We start from the raw sequence: 22617 nt of genomic DNA on the forward strand, positions 1-22617 counted from the left end.
GATTTGGAGATTCCCACATCTCTTCCCTAATAACACAAGCTACAAGGTTTGATGTTTACTCCAGGGTTCAGCCTAAGTGAGAAAAGGTGTTTGATGTTACTGTTCTTCCATGGGCCAGGCAGGGGAAGCAGCGTCCAGCAGTGGGGAGCCCTTAAGTCCAGTTAATAAACACATCCTTCACTTCCAGCCTCTCTTCCTTAGTGAGTGCCACTTAGTGAAGGCTGCTTGGACTTGGCTGGGGATCAGCCCTGCGAGTTTACAGGATTCACAATTCACAGATGTTAGGAACTATCAGGCTGAGTGTGGGTGGAGAATGTCAAGTCTGAAATAGCTCTCCTGCCACCCTGGCACAGGCAGCAAAGAAAATCTTTCCACGTGACATTCTTCGAACCAACATTTCCTACAAGGAAAACACAGAGGGGAAAAATAAGAGGCAGTTGCTGCCATCTCAGAGGTCTCCTGACTTTTGCTCAGGGGTGGCTGGAATTAGTGCTGACATTGGCACAGAATATGCACTATAGGTGAGCTATAAGACAGTCCCTTACACTTCTCCTCATCCACACAAACATATAGGTCTGCTTGAAGATGCAGTCCCTCTGGTGCACAGATATGTGGGTGCTATTTTTTTCCTGCTGGAATCCATTTTAATTTAGCTCCTGATTCATATTTCATTCATTCTCCAAACCCACAAAACCAGGATAGGTTTACAGCCTGTACTATTTGGATAAATCATGGAGGGGGAAAAAAAACAGGGGGACAGAACAGGTTGCTGTCCTGAATGATTTTCTGTGTGACTCAAAAGAGAGAAGAAAAAACCAAAAAGAAGTGGTGGGGAGAGAATTAAAGCCATCCTTTCTTGCTTTCATGTTACCTCAGGAAAATCAGATCTGCTTTTCATCTTTGGTAGTTTGTTTTGGTGGACTTCTCTCTTGTTTCTCTAGGCTTTAGTGTATGAAAAAGATGTGATTTCTATTTTCTTACTTTTACTTTCTTCTCGAGATAATTGAAAAGACTGTGTTTTATTTAATGCAGAAAATGTATATGTTATTTACAGAACACCAGAATAATGCAAAATTTCTGTATAATCTCAATTGTTTTGGAAAAAAAAATGGTGAAAAGCTATAAAGGGAAACATTAAATATATCTGATAGTTTTCTTGCAGGGAGGAGGGCAGGAAGGGGAGGCAGAGGAGCAAAAGTTCAGAGTTAATTTTAATTGAGGAATTTCCCCATATTTTGTCATTCAGGTTTTGAAACTGTGACCACAACAGACTGTTTGAACTGTGGTGTGAGAGAGACTGAAAAATTCCCCAGGCAACTATAAGCAGGTACCAACGCCAGAGTTGACAAGGAAAGATCTTAAAGTACGATGAAATTCAGCACGGGCACTGCACCCAGCAGAGGAAACTCCGGCCATCTGGAGACGAGGATGACCAGCGGCCACAGCGCTCTGTAAAATTGCAAGAGCTGCCAAAATTAAACTGTGAAGTCAGGCGGGAAGGCAACCAATGACTGGCGAGATCAGAAGTTCAGAGAAGCCCCAGATGAGCTCCCAACAACAAGTGTGGCCAGCGCACACCAAAGTTTATTAAGGATGTTGAGAGGAGGGGAAAATATCTGTGCAGAAGATGCCCAGCTGGCGAGGAGGGAGTGGTGGTGATGCTCGGGTAACTGGATGAATCCCATTGGCCAAGTCCCGGGCAGATCCCACCCATCCACAAGTGTAAAATAAATCTCTAAAGTTGTACCTCGTGTACCACTTGACCTTATTGCTTTTAGCCTGCTGGCTTTATATCTATTTATTTATTTTATTTCGGTTTGTCCCCGAGGAGGGGCTCGAAGGAAATGAATTTTGAAGCAGCACCTTTCACCACCTTGCCGTACTACCCTGATCCCTGCATCCAGCGGTGAGTGTGAGCGTGACGTAACCCTCCTATCTCAGGTGTGATCAGAGCCTCCTGTGTAATTGTTAACTTCCCTGCTATCGGCCGCTGGCAGCTGGGCTGCACGCGGAAAAAATGTGCCGCTCTCTTCACGCTCAGTGGAGCTTATTATTATTTTTGGCTTTCTAACAGGTTACTGTTTAATTATAGGCATCCGTTTAAGATATCCCCTTTTTCCTCTTTGGCATTAGAGGGGAAAAAATATATGATAAATAAGACAAAAGCTGATAGTATCTTTCTCCTGATGCTTTGGAGAAGGTTACACTGTGCTTTGGGTAGTAGAGGAATGGCTTTAGCTTTCTCTTGTGTGTGTGTTTCTTTCTTTAAGTGAATAAACTCCTAGGAATAATATAAGCTAAACTATTAAGCCCTGAGATTTTGGAATTTAAAGGATAAATAATTAATTTAAAAGATTCAGAGAAGAAAAGACTGCCTTCTAAGAGAGAGCAGTTTTCCAGGAATATTTTTTCCTTCTGTCTAACAGCCAGCGTCAGAGCCTGACAACCACTCTTATTTTAGCTTTGTTGTTATACCGAGTTTTATAACTTTCCAGCAGATAAAAGAGCATGTCCACACGAGGTGTCACAGTATCACATTGTCGGTTTGTTTGTTTCTCCCAATAGAAGATACTATATTTAAGCATGCAAATGACATGTAGATGGTATTTTTCCAGTCGTAAAGTTCGGAGAGGTGAAATCCTCTGGGCACAGTCACTTGTTGAGCTCCTTTATAAGACTGGTTTCTGTCTGTGTTTTGTAAAAGCCCTGGCTGGTGTCTCACAGAGGCATTAATCCCCGGAAGAGTTAACTATTAACTCTGCATCCTCTGCAGGGCACTGGGCAAGACTACCCTGCTGCATAGCTCTGTGTTGGAGAAAGGGCTTGGCCACCATCACCCAGCCCCTGGCATTGCAGGCAGCTTTGTGATCTCTGGTTTTTCCCCCCACTGTTTTGCTTTGTTACAAGGTTTGTGGGGGCTTTTACCCCCCCCCCCCCCCCCCCCCCCCCTTAATCTGGGTGTTTGGTGCCACTGCTGTGTGAAGGTCCTGGGGAGGAGAGTGGAGACCTGGCAGCGAGGAGGGGCCGCGTTTGGGGCCAGCAGAGGGAAAGGAGAGAGGCGGGAAATAGCGCACGGTCCTTGGCCGCGCTGCTGTGGCACAGGAAGGTGGAATGAAGCCCGGGGTATTGGATTCCCCAAGGAGACCTTCCACAACACGAGCCCAGGGCTGGCCAGGCACATGCAGCCACGCTCTGATCTCCTGCAAAGCCACCCAGCGCCGCTGACCCTGAGTACAAGAGCAGTGCCTGCCCAGCAAGGTGGATTTGGGCTGGCAGAAGGGCAGTCTTTAGCACATTAGTGTTTCCAAGGCTGGAAGCCCCAGCCAGGCAAATTCCAAAACTGAAAATGAAGAAAAAGAAAAAAAGGGAAAAAACCTGACATTGGAAAGCATGAAGATGCACTGGGAAGTGTACCTGAGCTCTGGGACAGCTTCCCAGCCTGTGAACTCCTGCCAGTTTGTATCCTATCTCATGTCAAATAACACCTTCCATAAATTGGTGCTGTGGCTCAGGCAAAAAATAAAGCTGGAGCACGAATTATAGAGAAAAATAATCCATTTGCTGTATTTGGTAAAACTTTTAAAATAAGCCTTTCAAATCTGCCTCATCCAGCGAGTCAGGCCTTACTCAGTAGAAATACTGTTCCTCACCACATGCCTTAGCAGCATGATGAGTTTTTAAGTGACCACTGCAGTGTGGGAAGCCTCAGGACAGATAGAATTTGTGACACTCCTCAGTCATAAAACCTGTTTGAGATGAAGCTTAGAGTAACAACATGTCTCAGCTGTTATGCATGTCTGTTTACATGAGCCAAGAGTGGCATTTGTTCAATTATTAGTGACTCTACTTTGCCACAGGTCAAAATCAGCTCAAAGATACTTTTCTCAGTTTGAGACATTGATAGTCTTCATCTATAAGCTCCAATTGTTGCATATTCATGATGTGTTATGTGGCATTTCTCTGACTGTTTTAACAAAATTCAATAGTTTCAGAATTGCATTTATTTTACACAGTTTGAAACACTTCTGCTTTGATGTGGTCAAAATACTTTATTTAGCTAATACCAGTGTGCTTCTTTGCAACCTGAAAATTACATCTAGTAATTATCTAACCAGCAAACTGATAATGTTGAGCTGAGGTATGCTGGCAAAAAACCAATAGTGGAAAGTGTTTTAAGCCCTGTTAAACTGGTGGGAGGGTATGCATGTCACACAGATTTCCCTGTAGTTTAGCGTGGAGGGGGAAGCAGTTATAAATCCCAGTTAACTCTAAGATTTGTGGCTTTGATTTACCCTCTGCTGTTGCTTCATCTACTTACCTCTTCAGTTTGGGGGTATCTAGCAGGCAGGACATGTGGGAGGCAGCTAAAACATTTCCTCTGTCAAGAGGTGAACAGAGAGCACATGGAGGAGCATTAGCTAATGTGCCTTTATGTTTCTCATATGCTTTATGCCTGTCATTTCACGGGCCACTGCAAAATGATATATCCAAACAACACAGTAATTCAGTGCCACAGATGAGGAAAAGTAGCTGAGTGCCCAGACTCTGTGCCATGTATGATTGTTTAGGCCACTCCAGCCTCCATCTGAGCAGCCCAGCTCCCCCATTTATGCTATCAAATTCTTTGTAAATGTGAGTATCACAAAAAAATCATAGGGAGCTCGGCTGGGCAGCAGCCTCCTCCCTCACAAGCCCACTCATTGCTATGCTGGAGCTGCAGCCCAGCTGACAGAGGGGCAGAGGAACAGTGTGTGCTGATGGGGATGTACATCCTTTTGCAGAAGTGAAGGATGCAAATATGACTTGACTGAAGTGAGGTTGTTTGGACAGGTGTATCCTGAGTCTGCCCATCTTTCTTCTTAAACAGAAAGAGCTGAGAGATGCTAAAATTCAGCAGACCTCAAAGTCTTTCTCCTTTTACTTCCCTTGTAAAGGGAAATAATTGAAAATCAGGGATATGCACACTCAGTGCTTTGGTTCCTGGGACTTGGGAAGTGCTGCTGTAATGGCAGAAGCACCTGCACTGAAGTGCCAGGCCACTGACCCCCATGAATTACTGGCTTGGATGGTACCGTGGGAGCTCATCCTGTGCTGCAGAAAACCCAGGTCAGCTCTGAGTCATAAAAAGAGCTGATTATCTGAAACAGGCGGGATTTCCACCTTCCAAGAAGAGCCCACCTAGCTGCAGCTGAAAGCCACTAATGTAAGATGAAGAAGGCACTGTAATTATGATCAAAGTCCAGCTGTTGAGAGCTATGTAATTAGTATCTCTCTCCAAAGCTGCTTTTTTTTTTTTCAGCTAATGCCTGGTTGGGGGAGTGATGTTTACAGATAAGTTACTGGTGTTCTTGGAAATAATGGTTATTAGGCTGTGTTTTACCCAGGAGCCCTCTTCTTTGGGGGCTGTTGGGAATGCACCTGCTGATGCACTGGACTGTAGTCCTGCCTGCTCTGCTCCTCCCTCTCCCCATGCCCAGGCTAATTGGTGGCCTCAGGATTTCACATCGTTGCTGTGTTGAAGGTGTTCACCGTGGCTCACTCCTCCCTCTTGAATGAAAGGGCTCTCACACAAGCTGCTCTTTCTCCTTTCATTTCTCACTTTGTATTCTCGGCACAATGTGATACAGTCCACCCTCCCAATTCTCACTAATAACAGAGGAACAACCCTGAAATCCTCTGGTCTCTGCAGCATCTGTGCTGGAAACCTGAATTCTCAGACATGTCCTGGGTTTTGAGAAGGTTGCTAAAACAAACAAACAAAACAACAACACCCCCCCCCCCCCAGCCAGGTATGTAGAAAAAAGAAATCTATTTTTAGGAAATAATGAGGAAAACAGTAAGAAATTACTTAAGGAGGGTATTAGAAATTATTTGGAAAGGAGGAGAGTGTTTGGGCCATGGAAACATCATCTATTGGGTGCTGTATCTGGATGGATTTTGATGAGCAGGGCCTAGTTCCAGCCAGCCAGAGCTCCCAGGTTCAAAGAAAAGAGATCTTTCATCAGAAGCCTTGCATGTGTCACTTCACCTTCCCTCATGGGTTCCCACACGTATCAAACAGGGCTGGTGAACGGACTGCAGTTATCAGATAGGAGTCTGGCCAAGGTCAGTGCTGCAATACAGCACAAAGGTGGAGACTCCCTGTACCCCGTGCTCATCACTGCCAACAGCACTAATGAGACTGACTGCAGGCTTCTCTCCCTTGGCTTGGGAGGGGACACATCCATACAAAACATGCTGGCTGCAGGCAGCAGAGTGCTGTGTCCCTCATGGCTGTGAATCAATGCTGGAATAATCAGCTCTCCTTTCACTGGGGTATGAACTGGGTGACATTGTGACAGAGATTTGCTTAAGCTGTCACAGGGTCCTGTCCTACAGGAGCATCTCATCCTACATGTAGGTTCTGCAGAATCCTTGCATTTGGACAACTGCACGTATTTTCTCTTTCCTCATACTTTTTCCTCATGCTTTGCTGAGGAATAACTGGACTCCTGCTATGACAGAGTGGACAAATTTCAGTTGCCTTCACTTATGCAATGAGAGCCCAGATTCGCTGTGTTGGCAGAAAGACCTGAAGTCAAGTAAAGACACATGACTTGGTATAGATCTATTTGCAGCCAGTGATAGTGCAGGTACTTTCCAGAGACTCAGAGAAGGCTGTGAAATTGTCCTGAGCAGCTGGTGACTCCTGAAGGAGCAGAATTGCCTCCATGCAGGAAGGAGAGGTGGGAAGGTGCTTTTGTTTCTGGCCTTTGTGAGCTCTCCTGTGGGGTGCTAGTCACATTCACAGCTATGCTGCCTCCCCTGGTAAAAATTCCATGGGGGAATGACCACAGCTGGAGCCAGATGCATGTGAGAGGACAGCATTCCATGTGCCAAAACAACTCCTGCACAGTGGCCTCCTTGGCAGGAGAGCTTTGCAGGGCAGCTCTGCAATGGACATGCTGCCAGCATGGGACCTCCCAGCTGCCTCCAGCACCTCATCAGGGATGTGTGCAGCTGGTAGTGAGGAGGGGAGGGTATTTATCTCATATTTGATGTTCTTTGGTCATTGTCCTGTTCTTGTACTGCAACCTCATCAGAAGAGATCAGGGTTTAAAAGATAGAATCTTTGCAAAACAATGCTCAAGAGTTGCACATTAATCCCTCTCCAGTTCTCTCTTCCTGGCAGAGCCCCTGAAGTTTCTTATCCCTGCTGCCCTCCTCCATTCTGTCCCTGCTGGACCTCTTTACTCCACAGTCACTGACAGGGACAGCACTTTTTCCTCTTCAAAACAGTATAGGCTTCTCAAGAAAATATTTGTGTGCTTGGAGGTCCTTTTAGTGCTGCTTAAAAGATTAAAGTGGAAACAAACCAACCATTTCTCTCCTCAGATCCCAAAGGAATGCAAGGAGAATATGTGAAATCTTTCATAGCGTCCTTTGTACTGTAAGGAGAGGATACCTGATTCATAGTGCCTTGCCCAACTTCCAAAAATCCTGAAGAAATTAAAGAAGCAAGTTCTTAATAGTTCATCTGTTCAGAGGTGTTTAGAGTGCTCATGGTACATGTTATGAGTTATAATTCCATGCTGATTTACTTTTTACCTTCTGCTACAAGCTAATTTGCAAAAGCTCCTCTCAACACCAGGATTTCTGGCCTGATACAAAGCAAAAGGGCTCAGTTTCGATTTGAGGAAAAATAAAACCCTGTGCTCTTCAACACATGTCCAAAACAATATTGAAGCCTTCCTTATTAAAAAAAAAAAATCAGTAGGAGTAATAAGTTATGGGGAAGGAAGGAGGTTCTTGGATGAGGAAGATCAAGGAAACTTGGCTTTCAGTTTGGTGCCTGGCTTTAAGCTAGTTTTGCACTTAGGTGAAAACCTTCCTGGGAACATGGGCGTGGTGGTGGGAGCCAGTGGTTATACTGCCATACAAATTTTGACTTCACCTCAAAATTTTGTAGCCTATGCTCAAATTGAAATAATCAGAAGGAAAATGTTTTGCTCTAATAGATTTCTGAGGTTTGACTAGCTCTGCTGATGATAGATAACATCTTCTCAGATAGCTTCATGAAAACATCTGTATCTGTTCTGAGCCCTTACTTGGGAGTTTTTGGTGCCTGTTTACAATCACTCCTGTACAGATCACCTCCCCACAGGATTTTGCTGCTGAGTCATTTCCAATCAGGTGTTTAAATGCCACAGGTGGTCTGATGTGATAAATACCAGTACACATAAGCAAGGGGAATTCAGTTTAGTGCATGGAGCTATAAAGAGAACAGCCACCTCCCCAAGTGAGAAGGGGGAAACCCTGCAGTAAGTGATCAGGGCTTCAGTAGGTTCTTTGCAACATAAAAATAAGCCTGCTTACAAAACCTTGCCCTAGGAGATTCAGTGCCTGTGTGGTTTAGTAATGTTGATAGGCACAAAAGTCACTGCAGGCTGAACAAGTGCATGGAAAGAAGCTTGAACTGTGCTGGTGAGCTGGATGCTGCAAGCAGCAGTGGCTCAGCTGTGTATTGCCTGCAGTGTCTGGGGAGCAGGAGCTGGGGGGGAACAACAATGGGATGACTGGAATGCCTGTCAGTGGGGTATATGAGGTGGCTGTGACAGGCGTGAAACTGTAGTTCAGCTGGCCCTGAGAGTTAACATGGGCATTAGGTGGGCAAATATTACAGGGTTAAAACTTTCCATGTAAAACAACATTTCTTTACACAGTTTTCCAAGTTTGGTTGTTCATATTTATAAATTTTCATCTTTGATGAAAAGGGTGATGCTAAATGTATTCATAGCACTACAGCAACTACAGCTTTAAGATTATCACAAGCAAAAATCATAAATCACATTAGGTGTGGCAATGTATTGATAAAATTATAGGGAGCCAACCCTGTAATTTCTTAGCACCCGGCGTAGTTACAAAAGCAAAGATCCTGTGAGCGCTCCAGGTAGCATTCCCTTACACACCAGCAGTGCTCCTGACAAACAGTTCATTTGTTCCTGTCTTCCAGGACTATAATCTGCTCTGAATTCTTTGTCCTTCATCTGCCCTGTCTTGGAGCTATTTTGTGACACCCAAAAAGGTTTTTGCAAGTGCTCTTATTTTTGAGAGAAGGATTCTCTGCCCTTGGGCTTAGGAATTGCCTGCCTTGCCACAGAGTTGCTACACATTGAAAAACACAGCCCGCATGGTATTTAGCAGGAGAGCTCCTTTTCCTGTAGGAGTACCACTGGTGGCAAGGGTGAGGAGTGGGAGTTAATGTTTAGTATCCAAAACACACCAAATTTCACTGGTTGGCTGGGAGGGTAACAAGTTTAGGGAGCTTCAACAGAATTCATATTACAGGAATCTGCACCTAACATCTGCTTTGCTGGTATTTCTGTTTTGCATTTTAATTATTTACTGAAACTCAGGATGTTGCTGTTTACAGTTTCCTGCTTCTAAAGAGTTCTGGGGACTTTCTGTATTTTTTAAAAATTCAACCTTTGAAAGAAAGCTTGTGAGAAGGATTTTATAAGTCCCCCAACCAGTTCATAAGGATTATTTGTAACTAAAGACAGAAGCAGCTTTTGTAAGAGCAGGTACCTTAGGGAGCCAAGTGTCTTACCTGACTCAACGCAAAATGTCACAAGGCTTTTGCAGTAGGCAGTCTGAGAACACTCCTGTTCTAAAAAAGAAGCACATGTTTCATGCTCCCTGACTGTCCCTCTCTCCTCTCACTATATTTATATGACTAAATGCCCTGCAATGCATAGTTTCCCAGGGCTGAAAATCAGTGTGGGCTGCATGATTTCTCTTGCTTTGCTTCCTCTTGGTGGGGGGCACCATGCTGAGTCCATATCCTCTCCCTGCTGCCTCCTCACAGTGGCCAAATTTGGGAAATGCCTGTCCTGCATGCACTGGGACAACAGCAGCTCAGCACCTGCTGCTCAGTGTGCAGGGGTGTCAAGCACCTTCCTGGAGGTTGGAGCTGCAGCACACCAAGCACTTGGGTGTATAACTTGGGGAAAAAAAATCCAGGAGCTGTTTGGGCAACCCTGGCAGAGGCACAATCTGACTCTCAAAAAAGTTCAAATCTCAGCAAATTTAAAAGAAGTTCCACTCTTGGCAGAGTGTGCTATTGCCCTGGGGACCATATGCCCTTAATGCTACTGATAGTGATATGATGCAAGCAGGGAAGAGGCTGCAGGCAACATGCCAGACTTTGAACAGGGCTCAGAGCATGTTGCAGGGCTAAGACCCCATCATGAGCCATGGGGGACACAGGATTTTGCTCTTTGCACCACATGGTCTCCACTTGTGTTACCAAGCAGGGCAGCCAGGAACTCAGAGATCTCCCTTGCAGTTACCCAGCACAGAGCAGGTCTCTGGTTTGGGGGCCCAGCCATACATGTGGTAAACCCTTGATCAGGGGTTTCAGAGCAGTTCCCCGGTTTGGGGGCCCAGCCATACATGTGGTAAACCCTTGATCAGGGGGTTTCTCTCAGGTTCTCGTGGTCAGATACTGCCTGCAGCTGGCACTTGCTCTGAGGGTGCACAGTCCTTAGGAAGAGATGAGCTCAGGACATTTGGGGGTGGACTGTGGGAAGTTGAGATGAGACTGTGCCTAACTTGTCTATGCTACATAAAATGAGAGGTTTGGGTAAACTGTGTTCATGGGCATTTCCCCTCCAGACAGCCCAGAGCTCAGGCCGAGGCCATGTCTCAAAAACCTGTTTGTATGTAGGCAGGGAGTAGTACACAAACCAGACCTTGAACTCTGGCCAGAGCAACAATGTGGATGTAGCTGAGGTCTTTCCTTGCCACTCTACCCCTGCTACAAGTGAAACTTTTCTATTAGGTTTGGATATTTTTTTTCCCTTGGCTCTGGCCTCTTTCAGAGCCTTGTAGAACCAGAACCAGTTTCTGACACCCTGCCTTTCTGAAGCTCTGATCTGCTTGGCTGAATTATTTTACTATCTGTAATAAATAAAGTAATTTTTCATTCTGTGTTGTGGTCTCTGTATTGGTGTGATGGAGGTAGACCAATAAAAACTTAGACATGCTGGATGCACTCAACACTGCAAAAGTTAAGACAGTCCCATTTCCTGTGGGAAATACTGAAAGCTCCTTGTAAAAAATAGCAGTGACGTGAGGTAGATATTTTTATGGGTAAATGATGTGATAGCAGGAAAGATACTGATGACCAAATCTCAAAAGAGGGGAATTTGATTTTGCAAACCTCAGGAAGATGAGACTTCTCACCATTGCCTCTCCACAACTTTGCAATTTTCCTTATTAAATATCTAAAATCACTAGAGTAGTGATGAAGACCTGTAATAGCTGTATTTTTCTCATGACTGACACCTCTTGAAAATTACCTTGCCGGCTTTTATTTCTGGGTCTGTTGCTTTATTTCCTTTAATATGCCCTGACATTGCAGAGATCTGAGTATCTGCAAGGATAAGGTTAACTGGTTTAGGCAGCTTTGGGCATTTAACACTGCTCCTCCAAGAAAGATGAGGTGTCTCCCCATTCTGTGCCACAGAATGCAATAGCAGAGATGTCTGAGTTCCTACTTCCCCACTTGCCCCCAGGCACCTGCTGCAGATTATTGATGGTGGACGAGTGGGCCATGCAGGGATTTTGGGGTAGGCACTGACCCCAGAGAGACAAAAAATCGTCTCTATTGTCTTCAGTTGCAGCTGCAGCTGGACAGCAGAGGCTGGCATGTGGCAGCAGGACTGGAGGCAGCACTGACCCATCAGGAGATGCCTCAGCAGAGCTGTGCTTGTGCTCTCCTCCCCTGAGGAGAGGACACATCACTCTGTTCATCCTGCTGTGAAACTCCCAGGGCTGTCTGGCTACAAAAACTCCTGTATAAACTTCAAAAATTAGCCCCAAATTCATGTTCACAGCTGAGTATTTGAAATAGAGCAAGTTATATCTACTACTTAGACCAAAGAGATTTATTGTTTTTTAAAGGGGCTTGCAAATGCTTTGTGGCTTCTTCTTACAGTTTGCCTGTAAAGTTTTTCTTACAACACTTATTTTTGGACTTCGACCAAAAATACCTCAGAATTTTGAGGGTTGGGCCTGGATTTTCCACTTGTGCTGCTTTTGAGAAGACTTTCTCACTTACTGCAGTAAAAGATCTCATCTCTGTCCAGCAGCTCTGATTCTTCCTTCTCCAGATGGGCACTGCTTCTGACCACCACTACAATAGGTTTGGGAAAGGGATTGACTGGAAAAGTGAGTTACAAAATAATGCAAATGCTTTTAATTGGTTTTGGGTTCAAGGTTTTCTTAAAATTGATTATTTACATTTTCTTTTATTATCTAAATTTGGAAAGTCTTGGGACCATGTTTCCCTGGAGATGCACTGACTGTTAACAGGTTTCTATGTGCATTACCAATTTAGGGATACTGTTATACCTTAGGAATGGAAGAACAAAGCTGGACAGATCACCCAGGGGCTGGGGCTTGAGCTTGACTGTCCTCAGCTCCAGGTTTGCATTCTAACTCTGGGCTTTTTCACACAGGTTGGGCGGTCTTCTGCAGATTGTGAGTTTGTACTCCAGTCTAGAAAGCACCAATTGCAGTGGGCAAGTGGAGGAATTGCTGTGGCAGTGCTTCACCTTGGCCAGGGCTGAGAAAGGGAGTGGGTGTCAGGGCTGAGCAGAAAGGAGGGGATGTCTGTGGCTGAGCTTCTGAGGAAGGGTAAGAAGGGGGTGTCAAAAGTTGAGTGGGAGATAAGAGACGTCTGGGAAAGTTCACAAGATGCTGAAAGAAACCTTGAAGGGAAAAAAAAAATAAAAATTAGGGGTTACAGTTGGGGGAGAGTGTCTCAAGTGCTGGTGGAGTACTGAGCTGCCTGAAGCCCTGAGGATGAAATCTCTGTTATGCAAAAATGGTCACTGTTGCCAGGCTGACAATGTAGATAGCTGATTAGATGAACTGTTGATAGGAGATGCAATGGGTTCCTGGGCTGTGGAGGTACTGAAATTGTTCAGCTTCAAGAGGCCATTCCTAGCAGTCTGCAAGGAACAGGCCATGCAGTGCTTATTCTGGCAACCCTAGTGGGGATGTGGAGGGAGTCTTTTCCTCCCAGAGGAGCTGTGCAGGCAGCACTGGAGCAGGGCACTGGTGTGGAGCATAGGGCTGCAGTGATATGATGTGCTTTGAGGGGCTATCACAAAGCTGCAAATGTTGCATTCACTGCAGGCAGTCTTACTCAAGATGACTCTAACTGAAAGGAGATGATGAAAGGAGAAAAATCCCCCTTGTGTTTTGCAGCATGGTGAATTTGGAGGATTACTCTGTACACCCAGTTTCACTTTCTTTGATATAGGTCAGTGTTGCCTGTGCACTGAAGACTTGAGTAAAGAGCAACCAGGAAGCTAAACCATCTCTTCCTACCCCTTTCTATTCATCTCACACACATATGCTTCCAAAAGGCAAATCTAAGTCACAGGGAGATCAGGATGCACTATTAGAGTAGACCCTAGTAGATCACACCATACACACACAGTTGAAACAGGGTGTGTGCAGGACAAGCACCCTTTGCCTAGAGAACACGAGAAGCCAACAATCCTCCCTGCTCTGTCCTTGGCAGATGCTGTAGGACACCAGCAGTGTCACAGAGCCCTTTGCTGCTGCCACTCCCTGTTCCTCTGTGTGTTCTCCACATCTCCTTGGCTGTTGGCTACTGAGATCAGGCTTTACCCTTCTGGCAGTCAGCTTCTTTCATTTTCTAATGCATATCCCTGTGTGACTCGACCGCTTTTCTCACTGCTGCCCCTCCTCATAACCGATGCTGCTGTCCACATTTTTTTTTTGTGAGAGACCAGATCTGTGAAACATCTGACAAATGTGAGAACTGGGAAAAGAATTGAACCATAGGTGGAAGTTATATTCTGTCTCAAAAGAATCCTGTGCTGGTGTTTGTTATTTGTTACATTTGTTCTTTCTAACCCATGCATGTGTCAGTATTTTTTCAGAGTCATTTTCTAGGACTGACACATAGGAGCAGCACTATGTGCAAAGACAATCTGAAGGGTTTAAAGAGCTTGCTGGAAGTCTAAATTTTAAAATGCTAAACCTGAAAGCTTGGCTTAAAATCGAAAGGAGAATAACACTTGTGAGCTCAATTTGGCACAGCCCTGCCTCTGCCAGGATGGGAGTCAGTCTCTTTTGGGCTCGTGTGAGCTAAGGCCTTGGAATATGGCATCAGGCAAAGAAAGAAGCAGAAAAATACATTCTACAGTGCAATTCATGCTGAGAGGAGAGGCTCCTTGTTGATGAAGCAGACATAGAAAGAGGTGCAATAGAGGTTGATGAAACTGGACTGCGATCTTCTCCTGGGGGGTGGAGAGCCTGCCTGGCTCCCATTTGGCTTTCATTTTGCCTCCCTGTTTAGGGGGTAGCAACGAACCTGTTTGATTTTCAAAGGTCTCTAACCTTTGGAAAAGAGTTCCAAGGCGGTGCTCCAGGGTGTGCTCTGCTGGCCGAGGGTGGCTGCTCCAGGCACGGGGGACAAGATCGCTCCTCGAGCCGGGGAATTCCAGATGACATCGCCTGCCAGGCGCACGCTTGTCCCGTGCTGCCAGACCCCGCATCCTTCTCCTCTTGCACAGCTGTGAGCTCCATTAGGTACCGAGGGCTGCAAATCACTGCAGTGTTACAACGCAGAGCAGGGGGAATTCCGGCAGGACCAGGGCTGCCAAGTTCCTCCAGTTTTAACGGCGCGATCTGAAAAGGAGCCCCCTCCCCACGCAAAAACTAAAAATACAACTGACACCAAGATTCAGGCATTTAGGCGTAATGCTCGTGAACTTTAAACCGTTTGTTTACCGTGGCTTTTGATGCGCTTCAAGGTGTAACTGGAGAAGGCAGGGACGAGCACGTGGATTGGGATTGATGGAGCTGAAGCTGCCGACTCCTCTGTGATTTAAATCTCTATCCAGCTCACACCCTGTGGTGGCTGACGGCTAATTTATTAATATGCACATGAATTAAGGGATTTTAAGGGGTTAAATGCTGTATAAATTCAGGAAGAAAGATTAGGTTTAAGTCTGGATTGGAATTCTCCTTCCAGCCTGAACTCTGTGTGTGTCTTAAAGCTGATCACAGCATTTCTGCAGCCCCTTGATTCTCATTCCTGGGCATCAGCCTTTTAGTGCCTGAAGATAAATGAATTTTGGGAGTTTCTTAGTGTAGGGGGTACAGTGTATACTCTACCTGAAAAAATTAAGGCCTTTCTGAATTTCTCTATCGAAACACCCAAAATCACAAGTTCCTTTTAGAGCAAGCACCAGGCTGGGACTCGGGTGACCAAGGTTGTATTTATGGCTTGCTGACTAATATTAAGTAATTCTATGACCTCTTGGAGTCTTAGTTTCCTCACAGGTAATATGGGAGTAATCACACTATCTTCCTTTGTAGAGCACTTTGAGAACTATTAATAAAATGAGGCATATTAGATGTCATTATTTAAACATTATTAATCATTTGTTGGGTGCATTTGTATAACGTGGAAGTGCTTTCTTCATAAGAACAAATGTTCTCTCTGCATCAAGGTTTCCTGAGTACTCCACTAGCATATTCTTTAAGGGACCATAACTTGTGAAAAAAGAGCAAATTTATAGTTTACAGAGAGAGACTGCTCTGGCCCCATCTGCATGTCCACTGACTGAGAACTACAGGCTCAGTGATAAGAAACTGCACACCATTGATAGACATCTCATGGTGAGAAGCAGAAAGCAGCACCCTGCAGTTTTGGCCACAAGCAGAAAGAAAGCTCAGAATAATTTTGCTCATCCCTGCCGTGAAAGATTTTATGTTACGAAATTTTACAGTGTGGCTTTACACCAGCATCAAGCCACAAAGTTCTGCACCTATAAACCATACTGAGAATTTCTGAGAACTTGCAGGACAAACACAAACCAAACCAGAGCTCCAGGGAGGAGGAGAATTATGGAGAAATGGATGAGTTTGGGACCTCTTGAAACCCAACACAGCAGCTTCACTGAAATACCTCATTCATCTCTGCTTTCCTCATGAACCATGCTATTATCAACCTGGAGTTGTTCATAGTGTTGAAGCCCCTAGCCCGTTTTGGATGAAAAAACAAAGGAAAGCTCCTGGCTGTGACCAGTCTATATTTTCAGGAGGAGGTGGCCGGACTGGCACATGTGCCAGCAGCGCTGGGCTCACCCCGTGTCACATCTGACCCTGTCCCTATCAGCACAAGCAGGTGGCATCTGCCTTTAAGGTCCAAAGCTGCAGAGGAGGGGCAGGGCTGTGCATGCTCAGTACCAAACCTGGCCCTGGCTTTCCTCGGGAGCTCGTGGCTTGTCCCCAGTGGTAAGTCAAACCTTTCTAAGAAAGACTGTTTGCTGTGAAAGGTGGTAATGTGGGGTGAGAAGTGTTGCTGTATTTGCCGTAGTTGAGTTTAAAAGCTTTCTGTCATTGTTTCCTGGGGTGGAGAGTGGTTCGTTTTTCCCTTTATCTTTAATCTCTTTGGTAGGAAGGTAGGAAAGGGGGTAATGTGGTGAAGACTGGAAAGATGTGCTTAGAGTGAGCAGTGGGAGCAGAAATGGCCTTGTTTTCTCTCGCCACCACTTTTCTGCCATGCTGGGCCAAGCAGTGGGGCTTCATTTCCTCCTGTGATGGGCCCTCGGCTCCAGGGAAGGGCAATAGCAGTGTGGCCACAGCTTTTGGGAAGGAAATGCTCTGCTTTGCTCATTGGTTTTTGGAAGGGCAAGTTACTTTTTGGTTTGGTTGGTTGGGTTTTGTTGTTTGTTTGTTTGTTTTCTTTTTAAAAGTCTAACATTCCCAGCGTTCCCTAAGCCCGTGAAATGGCGCTCCGTGTGGGCACGGGCACGGGGGCAGGTCTGTCCCTGCTGTGTGGGCACAGGGGCAGGTCTGTCCCTGCTGTGTGGGCACAGGGGCAGGGGCAGGTCTGTCCCTGCTGTGTGGGCACACGGGCACAGGGGCAGGTCTGTCCCTGCTGTGTGGGCACAGGCACAGGGGCAGGTCTGTCCCTGCTGTGCCCTGCAGAGGGGTCACTCCTCAGTGGGGTGGCAGAGGGGATCAGACACATCCCCTCTCCTGGGCTGTAACAACACAGCTCCTCTGGGGGAGTGCTCGGAGGCAGCCCAGCAATCGCTGTGCCCGAGGCTCCAGCCCACCGAGGGAATTCGGAGAAGGGCCTTCACCTGGGCTCGGGGCTGCTCTTGTTTCAGGCGGATAAATAGGAGCTCGGTGGGAGGGCACGGCTGCCCCAACCTGTCCTGGGATTCGGTGGCTCAGGAGCAGTGTCCCGGCGCTGCACAAAGGAACACTGCTCTTGGTGAGGTGCTGCTTCTGTGAGAAGACTGAACTCGCTATTAATAATCCCCGGTGGTTTCTAAAGGAGGGGCTTGTGCATGCGATGGCCTATTCAGCTTGCAGTTTGATGGGGGCTGTAAATCCCCCTCTGGTTCCTGGTGCAGTTAGTGCTCTCTGTTTGTGAAAATCATCCTGCCAGATAGTTCAGCAGTTGGTGCAGGGAATTACCTTGTAGACTTTCAACAGAGACAACCTAGACAAGACTTACTGCCATGCCTTCTTCTGCTGGAGTCAGTATTTTGGTATAAGAGGCTGTTGTTCAGTAGTGCCATTTCCTGCAGTGGCCTTTGGGATGAGCAGATGTGTAAAAGGGGTGTTGTTTAAATGTCTGTTAATAAAAAAAGCATCTGGTTCATAGAAGCAATTTAAGCAATGCAATCCTGTGATCAACTTTAGGCACTCAGCAATTATTTTACTGAAGTAGAGCATTTGTTGGTGTGGAAAGAGACAGTTAACTAAAGTAGTGAAATTTATGCACACATTTTACTGAGGCTTTATCTGTTATTTTCTAGTGGAAATTCAGACACTTAAGTATGTGTTTGTGCTTCTCCTCTATGTTGAAGGCTGTTAAAGAGAATAGCTCTAGGTTTAGATTCTATTGAGACCACGGGGAAGGAGACAGTTTATGTTGCATGCAGCTTTGGGCTGACCTGAAGTTGGTTTTCTTGCCTTTTGACAGCTCTTTCCCACCTGAGAACAGGGTGCACCAAACTGAGTAAAAACCAGTGTTTACTGTAATGCTTGGACCACCTCTGTAATGCTGTGGCCTTGTCACAGCTGCCTTGCCAAGGCTGACTGCCCAATCTTGCTGCCTCCTTTGAAAATAGAGCTGTACAGGTCATAAAGGTGTTGCAGAGAGTATTGAAGGAGTCTCTGTGAAAACCTTAACCAGGAGACTCTTTGTGCTTGGTATGGGGAAATGTGCCTTTTTGGCCATCAGGTAAAATCTGGTAATGCTTTTCCTAGAAATAGTAAGCTAGGAACTTGTCTGGCTACAGGGATAAAGATGATGCAGCTGGAAAATTTCTCCCTCTCTGGAGAAGTTTGGAGTTGTGTTTAGTAGAGGGATGCACCAGCTGTGTCCTTAACTGGTGCAGTGCTTTCCAACCGCTCTGTGAGCTGCAAAGGTGAAGACTAACCAACCTGGCTTTATCAGTCTGTGCAGCTGATTGCTCCTGCACTGCTTGGTCAGGGCAAGTTTGTGGAATTGCACCTGAACAGGAGCAACAGGACCAGAGCAGGCAGGGTGAACTGGGACACTTTGCCCTTTTTTGAGATTGAGAACTTTGTCCAGCAGTGAACCAAAGCTGGGGCATGCCATGGCATGCAGGAACCTTGATGCACTGAGACCTTTTGAAGTAAAGGTCTCTGAGAAGGGTCTAGTTTGTTATGACTCTTTCTTCATTGAAGTTAGTTTCTGTCTGTGTAGTAATGAAAAGTGATTTTTAGTGTACAAGTCAAGAGCAGTTGTGGTAAGTGACAAATAATTGTTAAAAATGAGCACTTTGATGGCTTGAGAGAACCCATTGTGGGGTTTCTCTGCCTGTTCCTGGTGGTCAGGACTGGGTACAGGGTATTGAGCAATGCCTGTGGTCTGTCTGAGTTTAGCAGCAGAGGAGGTTGCAGAGCTTCCCACTGTTCTCCAAGGCTCGTGGTGGCATTGACCTGCAGTTTATGTGACAGGCTTTAGGCCAAATCTGCTCTTCTGGGTTTCAGTATGGCATTTTTGAAAATGTCTTACTTGACTGAAAGCCTGAAAGGAGTAATTTCGGGTACTTTGTGGGATAACTGCTGTTCTCAGAGGATTTGTGATTACTTTTTTCACACGTAGTGCTCCCATCTGTGAGGCAGAGCTATTACCCATGCACTTCTGCACTTTATTTTTGTTTCTGGCTGTTCATGAACTTTTAAATTATGCTGGAGGTTTTTTTCCTAATCACAAAAAGGATGAGAAACTGAAGTGATGCTTTTGCCTATTTCAAGGCACTGGCTCCAGGGAGCATTTAAGCCACTTTGATTTCCTTTAGCGTAGAATAAGAGTCTGCTCTTTTCTAAAAGCATGCAGTTCTGTGGTCAGCAGAGGTGAGGAAAGCCCAGCTTTTTGCAGACCAGAGTCATCCTCAAAATGAAAGAGGCTATACAAAAATCAGTAAAGAGAGCTAGATACCGCTCTGACAAGCAGCCAGAGGTAAATACTTCAGGAAAAGTGGAGTAAAAGCACTATAGTGTGATCCTCCCTCAGAAGCACTCGTTCTTATTTTTGGCAGCTTAATAAATTAGGGTCTTCCATGCAATTTGTTTGGACCATTGTGTTAATCAGGACCAATGTGTGCCAAACCAAATATTAGTTCAATTCCCTTTGGAATCCAGTTATAACCTTGGCTCCTGCCGTGGCCATTCCCCCGGCAGAGAATGTGGTTATTTACTTTTATTTTGCTGAAATACCTCCCATATGGAAATTTTGCAGGACACCCTCAACCCTGTATCAAGAAAGATGGTCACCTGCCTCATACACTGAAGTCGAACTGAGAATTTTTGTCAACTGCAAATATACTGGAGAAATTTCTCCCACCCTCTTTACATCCCTACAGCCGTCAAGTATTTTGACATGGGTGTAAAAGCTGCTGTGTTTGAATTTAGAAATTGGCCAGTGGGATGAGAATGTGCAGCTGTGGAAGGCACGAGTGCTCCAGCTCTGTCACTGCTCCTCTTGGGCCCACCTATTTCTGTGAGGCTTGTGGGAGCTTAAGGGGATAAAAATGGCCAAGGTAATTAGCAGATCTGATGGAAATCAGTTGGTCTGGCTCAGAAATTGGTGGAGGTGAGAAGGCAGTAGACAAGTAGACAAAATCTGATGTGATTGAATTTATTTCCATAGAGAAAAAAAAAAATTATTATTATTATTATTCAAATTTAAAAAATAAAAATACAACCAAAACCCCCAAAACAAATGAAAAAAACAACCCAAAACCTAGTTCAGGACCTCAGCTGCAGTGGCTGGGTGTAGAAGTCACCTAAATCATTCAAAGGTATGTCATTTAGACAGGCAACAGCCTGGGACAGTGGAATCCCACATTGTTTAACTGCTTCACCCACTGCAAAGACTACCTGCCCCATATGGGGCATTAATTATTTAGGGGAAAATAGAAAGTGATTTGAGTTTTTTTCCCCCCCACTCTGGGATTCTTACTACACAGCATCCCAGTGGACTCTGAGAGGTATTTCATTTTACGGGAAGGGTGGCCAAATTCCCTCCCATCTAAATACAGCATCTGCAGCAGTGTGGAATGTGTGTTGTACAGCTGTGAATGTCTCAGGCATTCAGCGTGTCTCCTTTTTCACACAATAGCTTCTATTTATGGGTTTTCATCAAGCTGGGCTCATGCACTCAACATATCTTTGTGTGTGTTTTTCTTTTTTTTTTTTTTTTTTTTTTTTTTTTTTTTTTTTTTTTGGTTTGGTTTGGTTTGGTTTTTTTGCTTTTGTTTTTTAAGGTTTGTAGAAACTCCGAGCCCCTTCTCCTGGAAGGAGAGTTACTACCGATCAGCCATGTCCCAGAGCTCTCAGCCCAGGGAATTCCTCAGCCCAGAGGTAATCCAGCATATCTGGGACTTCCTGGAACAGTAAGTAGCCCTTACGTGGAACATATGGAAGGTGTTTTAGGACAGGATGTCTCTATAATAAACTGCTCAGGGGATTGGTGCTGGGGAGTTTAGAATCTTCTGTACTTGTTGAGTGGATATGAATGTGATGATTGGTTGTGTCAGTCTGTGCTGACTGACAGTTCTTGAGCTCTCCAGGGGTCCTCCACAGGCTGTGGGGACCAAGTGCAGCAATCAGCAGTGACACTGATTCTCTCCAGACCTCTGGTGGCTGAGCTGGCTGCTCCTAAGGCTCATGGCTGGCACTTCCCCTCATGAAATCACTCTGTGTCCAGGCTGCTCAGGCTGCATGGTTTCCCCTTGCTGATGCCAGGGAAGGAGAGGAGGTGGAGATGACACAGAGTTCACCATGTCAGGTCCATTGACTGAAAGAAAACTGACTCTGTTCCCATTCCTGACTTGCCAAGACTGATGCTGAAACAATTGCTGCTATAAATCCTCCATGAGTTCTGGCTTTCAATGCTTTGACTTTTCTGCTCCTGTCTCAGAGTAATTGAAATGTCCCTCTGGGCCCTGTCCTGTTCAGGGGCTGCTGTAGTACAGTGGTGAGGAGATAGTTGTTCCTCAGTAATTCCTTACTTTGTTGTGAGACTGGATTGTGGTAATGCTGAAGTCCTGGGCACAGGGGAAGGGAAGGAAGGTGGGGTGGTGGAAAACAGAACTTGGCCAGTTTTAACCTCATTACTGTGTTCTTTCCAGGCCAATATGCTCGGTTCAGCCAATCGATTTAAACTTCATTGATGGCCCATCTGAAGATGGCTCCACAAACAAAATTGAGATCAGCATGGATTGTGTCCGGGTGCAGGACACTGAGCTGAGTGACCCAATGTGGGTGAGTAATGAGAAACTTCCTCAACCTTTGGGGACAGAAGGGGTGTTTTTGCAGGAGCTATTCCAGCTGCATTGCCCCAGGGCCATCTTCCCACTTTGGCTGGCTCCTTACCTGCTCTTCTCCTGCAGCAGCAATGGCTGGAGGGAGGGATGAGGCAGCTAAACTGGCAGGAGAGCTGAAGAGCCTCTTACAAAGGCTACCCAACCATCCCTGCACTCTCCCTGCTTTAGAGCTAGTTTGACCTCATGGTTAAAATAATTTGGATTCTGGGCACAGTAGCAATTTTGCTGACCAAAGCCAGAGGTTCTTCACTGGTTTGTCTTCTCTTGAGGGTCATATGTGGATGAAAACTTGTTTTCAGACTGTGGTTGGGTTCTTTTCCCCTCCTGTTTCTTCAGACCAGACAGTGTTTGTGATGAGTGTTGGCCATGGGTGTCTCAGGGATATGGCTCAAGACTGGAATGCAGATGAGGCACTGGTGGTTGCTGGTTCATTGCCTTTGGCACTAACAGCCTGGCTCTTTCTTAGCAATAGCTCTTCCGAAGAAGCCAGGTGCTTCTCTTGCAGCCTGGAGCAGGAGGTATTTCAGGAGTTTGAGTTGCTCATGTCCTTTCTGGGTTTTGTATACGTCAGGGTCAAAAAAACAAGTGCAGTTTGAAATTTGTGTTGGTATCTGTAAATCTCCTTGTTGTACTGTTTCCATATTGAGAACCTGTTGTCATTTAATTCCCTGGCTAATCAACCACAATTTTTGATGTGCCCAGTGATGGT

General features: G+C 45.6%; 1 protein-coding gene across 3 annotated transcripts in view; it reads left to right on the forward strand.

Annotated features, from left to right (window-relative positions):
• Positions 1-1844: 1844 nt before the first annotated feature.
• Positions 1845-22617, forward strand: part of TP63 (tumor protein p63) — a gene marked incomplete at both ends in the record, with an annotated part of 98970 nt that continues 78197 nt past the window's right edge. For all 3 annotated transcript variants that reach the window (XM_083869073.1, XM_083869072.1, XM_083869077.1), the window contains 3 exons: positions 1845-1906; positions 20847-20975; positions 21714-21846. In XM_083869073.1, coding sequence (XP_083725199.1) covers positions 1845-1906; positions 20847-20975; positions 21714-21846 — 324 coding nt within the window. The remainder of the gene's footprint in view (positions 1907-20846; positions 20976-21713; positions 21847-22617) is intronic.

This window comes from Zosterops lateralis (assembly GCF_965231275.1).
Source record: "Zosterops lateralis genome assembly, chromosome: 10".
In the NCBI taxonomy this organism is placed as follows: Eukaryota; Metazoa; Chordata; class Aves; order Passeriformes; family Zosteropidae; genus Zosterops; species Zosterops lateralis.